Source organism: Siphateles boraxobius, unplaced genomic scaffold (genome assembly GCF_051911475.1).
Source record: "Siphateles boraxobius isolate OS27281-9 unplaced genomic scaffold, OSU_SipBor_1 94, whole genome shotgun sequence".
Lineage (NCBI taxonomy): Eukaryota > Metazoa > Chordata > Actinopteri > Cypriniformes > Leuciscidae > Siphateles > Siphateles boraxobius.
The window spans coordinates 1,265,001-1,274,286 of record NW_027509224.1 but is presented as its reverse complement, the minus strand read 5'-3'; the positions used below and the strand labels follow the sequence as shown (position 1 = coordinate 1,274,286).

General features: G+C 38.1%; 1 protein-coding gene across 1 annotated transcript in view; it reads right to left on the bottom strand.

Moving 5' to 3' along the window:
* Positions 1-1,776: 1,776 nt before the first annotated feature.
* The window catches only part of prdm5 (PR domain containing 5), a 90,889-nt gene continuing 83,379 nt past the window's right edge, over positions 1,777-9,286 (bottom strand). Inside the window, exon 16 of the mRNA XM_077224942.1 lies at positions 1,777-2,384. Coding sequence (XP_077081057.1) covers positions 2,220-2,384 — 165 coding nt within the window. The 3' untranslated portion in view covers positions 1,777-2,219. The remainder of the gene's footprint in view (positions 2,385-9,286) is intronic.

Here is a 9,286-nt window from a genome sequence, read left to right as displayed (position 1 = left end):
GAACAGAGGAGAAAAACGAGAGACGAGAGATGTAGGATTGTGTGCAAATATTTTTGGGTAATATTTCAGCCTATAGCTTGATTAACTCTTACACTCCTGGCCCAGAAAAGTGAGAAGATATGATTTGAAAAGAGAGCAAGACAAAATCCTCAGCTGGGATTCAGCTCATTCCCAAATATATATACTGGATATATATATAATGATTTAGATGAGGACCATTTCGAGCTCAACACTTTTTATCCAACAAGAAATCACTCCCACATGATTAAAGAAAATTAGTCTGTCCCTAAAATTAAAGACCAATAATCTGGAAATCAAATAAGACTTGAGACTTAAGTTCTTAAGCTCAGTCTGAATTAAACACCTCCGAAGTTTAATATTCAACCTGAGTTAAAAGACTGGTCACCAGTTCACACCCAGGATGATAACGATAAAGATATAGCCACACCACAACAATAACGATAACGCCACAGAGAAACAATATCTTCGGAATAACTTTCAGAGCGATTTTTTTTCCAGCTGATGAACGACAAAAACATTGACAGCCAATCAGAAAACATCCTGTTTTAAAGAGCTCCAGCATTTAAAGTGGCAGACAACAAAACAGAACGATATTGTCCGCCGGTGTGGACACTAATATAGTTATTTTAGTTATCGTTCTTGGTGGGAACGGGCCATAACTGATGACTCTAGAGCTTAATGTGAAAACGTCTGAGATAAAAAGACAGATATTCTGAAACAGATTTCTACAACTGCTTCAACTTTGGCCTCAGTAAAACGTCATGTTTCTGGAGCAACATCTTTTGTTGGTCGTTCCAATAAACCAATGAGAGCCCTCTGATTTTAGAGAAAAGGTCAGATTATAAAAGGAAGAGGAGAATATGGATGCAGTCATGGATAAGAGGCAAACTTGGCATGCAAATATTGCAAATGGAGCTTGAGGTCAGTAGTTTTAAGTTTTAGAACCATATCGTCTTGATCAGCCATTACATGTTGAATTTTATTGGCTAGTAAGTAGACCTAGATCGTAGCATCAAACACACTGTGAGATGATCATGATAAATTTCGGACACTGTCAGAAAATGATCGCATTTTATATTTGGTCTCAGGACCGTGACAATGACCGTCTTTGAATCACTGTACGATGTAGAGCCACCGTTCAGGAGCCACAGCCACAGAAACTTTCATCTGGGACAGCCCAAAACCATACAGTGTGTACCGGGCATTTTTGTTAAAAGTTTTGTTCCTAGAGATCAGAAGTAGAGTTTGTGAATTTAGCTTTGGATCTCAGACTTAATGAGTAATTACTTTTCTGTCCAAAGCCACACTGAGGCTTTAATTATGCTACAACCAATGCTTACCAGCTTTAGAAAACAATCATCAACCAAGCATGTCTAATCAAGTATCAAAGCACATCCTATTCCTCAGAAACCAACAGTTTACCAAAAACTGAATGTTTATAATTAACTAAAGCCAATCTGATCAGGGGAGAAGCACTGTCGACTGTATCCCATATAGCACTGCAACATGTATCCTGCAGATGGACAGGTCAGGGTCAAGAAAAAATATTATTTACCTAAAAAAAAACAACAAACAGACCAAACAGATTAGTGATATCAGCGATTCAATCGTTCATTCATCCAAATGAAATCCAAACTTTCCAATTTAAGAGTCAAAAGATGTTAATCTGACAATCAAACACAAACCTTATGTGAACCTGAATGCTGAAAATATAAAATGATAAATCTTGAATAATACAGTTAAACGCAAACAACATTTGAAATCAACAAACTTTACTCTCAACAAGGTTGTAGAAAATTGGCACATCATGTTCTTTGGTCACGCAACATCGTACAACAATTGTGAGAAATCTGAAACAACTGATGTTGACATACAAACGGACAAACATCTATTGAAAAAGGATCAATATGATGGATATACTTTGTTCATGAAGCTCTATACAATTGCACATTTTCATGCTTGCCTCCAATCTGAATCTGATTTGCAGTCATGATTAAATGCCATTTAATCACACTGATCAGACTTGTGATAATGTGTCAGAAGGAAATGAACTGGTTCTGTACATGTAGATAGGACAGATCATTGGAATGAGTGTGGCCACTCAACTATACCCTTGTGTGTTGTATATACCTTTTTATACATGGTTTTATACGGCTTGTGTGAATACGTGTATATGTATAGGTGTAGTGTATGATTGTCTATCCCTCTGTCTCTCCGTGGACGTTCTCCATATGGACTTTGAGGTAGTCGTTGCGGGTGAACTTCTTGTGGCACAGGGAGCATTCGGCCATGGGTCTGTTGGGATTATGGGTCAGTTTGTGTCTGATCAACATCTTCTTCAAACTAAAGGACAGGTCACACACCTAGAAACACACAAACACAATCTATTAAGAAAACATGATGTTGTTAATATCTTTATCCCAGTTTGAAGTCAACATGAAATGGATTTTGGAGAGTAAATCGAGATTTTCTTTATCGTTCTTGGTCTTGCTGTCCTTGGTTTTGCTGATTTTTTCAGACATTATGTCCCTCCGGCTCATGTGGGCTATTGGATAATATTGAATGTGAAAAATGCCACATTATGGTATGTAACACCCACTCTTTACTATTTAATAAATTCAAAATGGATTAAATCAATTCTCCCCTAAAATTTTTTTCTCATTGAATAACCTGTTTCAAATATGTTACTATTTAAACTGGCCATGGACTGTTTGTACTACGGTCAGTTATTTTTCTAAGCCATCCATTCATTTTCCAAACCGCTTTCCTGTATGGTCAATTATTTTTAAGCTACTTACAATTTTCTTCTGGCAGAAAAAATAGTCAAAAAAATAACATGGCACTTTGCAGTTTAATCTGGGTAAAATGATGAAGCAGTTCTGAGTGGCTAGTTATTTCTACAACGATACATTGTATTATGGTGGTTAAGTAATGAGTTAAGTTGTTGTATAGGAAATGCACCCCAGAACACTTTAGAAACCATCCAGAAACCAACTAGCAGCATGCTAAAGAAACACTTTAGCCACTGCATAAGCAATTGCCTGGCAATCCTGCATTGTGGCTGTGACTTTTGTAGACTTTTTTCCAGGACAGGACATAATAAATTAGTCTAGTAGCCATAAGTGAATTTACGTTACATAACCCATAAAAAAGACCCATAAGAGGAAGCTTTTTTATTTTGGAATTGATATTTAGTGAAGCAGTGCTTGTTTACAGACTTCATTCTATAATGTTTTGTGTGTTAGTACTGTATGACTTCATGCCCTGCGACCGCAGAGAGGATGTGAAGGCAACGCTCAATTCATCAGACCAGACACACAAACAACCAATAACTGAATGAATAAAAACACAACCAAAGAACCCTAACACACACACCAGAACCATTGGAAACAATGCTGCCAACAAAACAGACACTCAAAGACAGGCAGTTTGCAAACTGAAGCCAAACCGAGCAGTAAATCGTATTCAGTTAAATCCTGCAGTCAAAGCAGCGGCCTGGTGCCATGATACACACACACACACACACACACACACACACACACACACACACACACACACACACACACACACACACACACACACACACACACACACACACACACACACACACACACACACACACACACACACACACACACACACACACACACACAATTTCACATGATAAATCAACTTTATCTCCTCAGGAACACTCAATATTCTTTATCTCCATGAAGAGACAGTGAGAGATATTGCAGCTGTCACTTTCTTCATAAAATGAATGTAATTTTTTTATTTAAACAGCATGAAAATACATTTACCGCCTTGATAGACAAAATTATTAGTCTCAGTCTCTCACATGAACTGCAGATATTAATGGCTGTGGGCACAGGATGTCAGGATGTCTGTATGCTGGCCATGTGGCGGTAGAAATGTGTCAACCGCCAGAGATTCTGCAAAACTTCCATGGCAAAAAACGATAGAATACTCTGGAAAACTGAATCGCAGTCTTTGTAGATTTCAGTTAGAAGTATATCATGTTTATATATAGAAGCATATACAGTATTTAAGAGTAGAAGTTATTTACGGTTGCAACATTGCAACTTGGTTGCCAAGCAATGTAACAACTATTTTTCAAATTACAAATATCCTTGATGTTGGTTTGTATTCCAAAAAATAATACTTCAGCATACAAAAATAATACAAATCCAGTCAATTACTTACTCATTTTAAATGTTATTAGTAATATTGTGAAATATTATTACAATTTAAAATAGCTATTTTCTATGTGTATATATTGTAAAATGTTATTCCTGTGATCGAAGCTGAATTTTCAGCGTCATTACTCCAGTCTTCAGTGTCACACGGTCCTCCAGAAATCATTCTCATATGTTATGAATAGAAAGTTCAAAAGAACAGCAGTTATTTGAAATAGAAATCTTTTGTAGCAAGTCAAGTACTGTCACTTTTGATCAATTTAATGCATTCTTGCTGAATAAAAGTAATACAAAAATTCTACTGACCACAGATATATATTGCTTGCATTTTCATTTTCCATGAACAGTGTTAAAAATCCAGGTTTCTCAATGACAGATCCTAGTGATGACATGCAGATGGAGAAGAGCAGTGGTCCAAGCACTGAGCCCTGAGGCACTCCAGTAGCTAGATGTTAGACTTAGACACCTCACCCCTCCAGGACACCCTGAGAGGTAAGACCTGAACCATTGGAGTGCGGTTCCTGAGATGGCCTTTGTATTTAGGTATATAGATATAAATTGCTTGCATTGTTATGAACAGTGTTAAAAGCTAAAGTTTGCTTTTTGGCAACTTCAGTCAGCTTCTGGCCAACACTTGCATTAATTTCAGGGGTCTCGGAGCATGAGTTCTGGCATGTGTGTGTGTGTGTGTGTGTGTGTGTGTGTGTGTGTGTGTGTGTGTGTGTGTGTGTGTGTGTGTGTGTGTGTGAATGCGCTAAACAAACCCAGACCCTCTCAGATGTCCACAGCACACACACTGTGGTTCGCTTGTAAAGATCTTTGTGAACACAACACGCTCAAGTTTCACTTTACTGTCACATTTGTTTAATTCCATTACACAATAGCTATTGCAGGACACCATACAAAAATAATTGAGCACAAATACACTGGAATGTAGTTTAGGGAAATGGAAATGTTCATGCTGTAGTGAGCATATAGAACAAGCAAACACCCAAAGCATCGCCAAGTGCTAGAACCCTAGTTTCCTTATATTTTTATTTTAAATACATTCAAATATATGATTAATTTATGACAAGTTTGAATGTATCGAATGTATCGAAAGTGTACTTTTAAGTGTACTCCAAATCCTAAAAGTATAGTTAAAAAACTGTACCTACAGATAATATAATATTAATAAACTACTAAAGTGTACTTAAAGAGTTTCTTAACTCACTTTTTAAAAAAGTGCCCTTCGCAATAATGTCAAATTAAAAGTTCAGAACGATGATCAAAACATAAATGGAGTAGATTGATGTATTTTTCATACGGGAGTCTGTTTTTGTGTGTATGGAAACCCAGCAGAATAACGAGATCTAAGCCAGATATAAGCAAGTTCCTTTAGAGCAGAAGTGCCGTGATAAACGCTAAAGTGTTTCAAAATGTTCAAATCGTCGTTTTGACATTTCACAAAATAACACCACAAAGATCCTTTTCTTTAACTTCAACAGGAGCCGTGAAAGACAGACATGACCACCCCACAAACCACTTCAAAAGCAGTCAAACACTCAGAGAAAGTGAGTCAATAAATACATTCGGAGTATAGATGGTTTCTGGCACATTGCACTTCAAAAATTCTGCGCATGAAAGAAGTGCCGGAATAATTTGCCACCATCAATGGAAGCCATTCTAACAACCGTCATCAGAGCGCCAGATTTCAGACCAAATCAGTCCAGGCTCAAAAGACTTGTCACGTCAAATGCGGAGAGAAAAAACGAGGAAACAGCCAATTTAATTCTCTTATGGTCTTTAAAACAGTCAAAACTTAGAAAGACATGCTTGCAGCTTGCCACTAAAATCAAATAAATACACGGGGGATGTTTCTCATTTACATCGGTGAAATGTACGCGTAGAAACCGCTCTGTGTGTGAGAGAGAGAGAGAGAGTGTGTGTGTGTTTAGATTCCTCAAGAGACTCCTGCAGAGTGTGTTCACTGCTGGCAAAGCATTTCAGACTGAGAGGAATCTGCTTATATCTATATATCGGTTTCTGATTCACGCACTGCCTAATAGAGAACAATAATAAAGCTTTTTTGAAGAATAGTAACAGCACACTTCTCCTCAACAAGCGATGTGATTTGAGGAATCATTCACGTCTGTAGTACAATCAAATCATGCAGCTTTTTGAGGTCAGGTGTGCTAATTCTACTGGAAGTTATCATATTTACAATTTTCGTCGGATAGACGTAATAATAAAAAAAAGCAACTTAGCACAGTGCCAAAAAAAACAACAACGATTTAGAACACTTTAGTAACTGCATAGCAACACCCTGGTAACTAGCCAAAACACCCTGGAATCCTGGTGGCAAGTTCTACCACGGGGCACTAATGCGATGCACTATAGTGCTAATATTTAAAAAAGAAAACACTGATATTAATATTACACATACAATGGTAAAACTTTACAATAAGCTCCCATTAGTTAATGTTAATGCATTAACTAACATTGACTAATACATTTGTTACAGTAGGCCAATTTATTAATCTTTTAACATTTGTTATTAAAAGTACAACTGTTCATGGTTAGTTAATGGTTCATTAAATAATTTTATTGGTATAATAAATAAAAAAATATATAAACATTGTATTTATTATTAACAGAATTTTTTTCATTGTTAGTTCATGTAAATAATGCAGTTAACTAATGGAACATGTTTGTTAGGGCTGGGACCATAAACCGATGCTCCGTGAAGAAATAATTCTGGATCGATTCCAATTTTTTTCCGAATGCATTGCGATTCTCTCTCGAATTGATTCTGAATTTTTAACAGCAGATGGCACTGTGTGCTTCAGAAACAGACGTGCTCTGCTGGCTTCCAATGCCTTTTTTGCGCTCTTCTTCGTGAGCATTTGAGATTGCGGTTAAAAACTAGCCTAGAGCGCCATCTGCTGTTAAAAACTAGCCTAGAGCGCCATCTGCTGTTAAAAACTAGCCTAGAGCTCCATATGCTGTTAAAAACTAGCCTAGAGCGCCATCTGCTGTTAAAAACTAGCCTAGAGCGCCATCTGCTGTTAAAAACTAGCCTAGAGTGCCATATGCTGTTAAAAACTAGCCTAGAGCGCCATCTGCTGTTAAAAACTAGCCAAGAGCGCCATCTGCTGTTAACAAACTAGCCTAGAGCGCCATCTGCTGTTAAAAACTAGCCTAAAGTGCCATCTGCTGTTAAAAACTAGCCTAGAGCGCCATCTGCTGTTAAAAACTAAGGTCAGAATCGATTCAAGAGAATTGCGACGCATTCCGGAAAAATTGGAATCGATCCACGAATCGCGATGCATCGATTTATTGTCCCAGCACTAGTTTTTGTAAAGTGTTACCCATCCAATAACATCGTAAAAATCTGATCGACACTCCAGCCAAGTAGGTGGCAGTATTGCACCTTAAAACTGACTACCACATGTCAAAAAAACAGAAAAATGAAGACGAAACAGTGAGTAGCTCAGAGCCGGCGCCAGCAGAGCACTGAAGAGGGGCTTCTGAAGTAATAGAGTGGTGCAGGTATGACGTCACTTTGTGGGCCAATCGGCAGTTCGCATCACGCTGGTTCCTTCGAGAAAAACCCAATAGGATTTTCAAATAGGCTTTTAGGTTACCGCTAAAAACAAGCTCTGTGGTCAACAAAAGTTTATGATACTTGCATGTTTTGTCCATCAAGATGATTATCACAAATGAACACAACTTTGATGAATTTTGAAGCCTAATTAAATCGTCAGAAGTAAAAAGCTAAAGGTAGGCTATAAACAAACCACAACGCAGTTCCACGACTTCAACGTCACCACTTACTAAGCTTCCCACAACTCTTTCAGTTCTTATCTAAAAAAAATTCCCAGAACGTTTAAGTTATAATAGTTTATAAGAGCACAATTATGAGCATAATGAGGCTGTAAAAGTTGACCTGTTCAGCGTGATGGCGTTTAATCTCCTTGACAGCTTCTGTAGTCCCATTAGGCACTGGTTAGCAACCGCCTTTTTCAAGACACGTAACAGCTTAAAACACATCATGAGTGGGGTAATACTGATGTATTTTATGTCTTAGAATAAAATGTGAAAGTGTCTTGAGCTTGTGTTCACCACAGACCTTATTTCAGCCATTCAACCAAAACCTCATTCAAAAAACCCATCAACTTCAGGACGATGGAACTGGAAGTGGTAAAATGCAACTCGCTTCCACGTTTTGGCCTACGAAGTGTGTCATACCTGCACCACTCTATGAAATGATGACGTAACGCAAAGACAAACAACTGATGGAAATAACATCACAACATTTATTTCTATTAAAAGAGGTGCAAACATTTTTGGTCAAGATCTTGTATTGACAATGCAAGAGTCCAGCACTCTGTAAAGTCTCCTCCAGCACATCCCACAGACTTACCATATGTTTTTAAGGCCTGGACTCAGAGGAGCATCAATTCATGTGTGAAAATGATTCTTCATGCTCCTCACAACCATTCTTACACAGTTTGAGTCTGATGAATCTTGACATTGTCCTCCTGGAATATGGCCATGATCTTACATGATTGTTTAAGCAATGAAAAGCTACACACTCAATCTATTAGGGTTAGACAAACTGGATAACATAGAACATGCTAGAAACATAATAATCACTGCAATAATGATCCAATCATAGACCATTAAGCGTTTGTTTTTGGTCGGTCAGTGTATTTTATCTTATAAATCCATTTTGTGTTGACTGAGAGGGGAGGATAGTCTGGGTGTAGCTTCTTCTGCCAGACAAAATGAAAGTGAAAGTGAAAGTGAAGTGAAAGTGAAAGTGACACGTGATGGCCAAGTATAGTAACCCATACTTGGAACTTGACCTCTGCATTTAACCCATCCAAGTAAGTGCACACACATTAGGAGCAGAGTAGTGAGTAGTGAACACACACACACTGCAAACGTGGATACACACACCCGGAGCAGCGGGCAGCCTTGAGTGGCGCCCGGGGAGCGATTGGGGGTTAGATGCCTTGCTCAAGGACACCTCAGTCATATTCCTGCCGGTACTGGAATCGAACCAGCAACCTTTGAGTCACCAG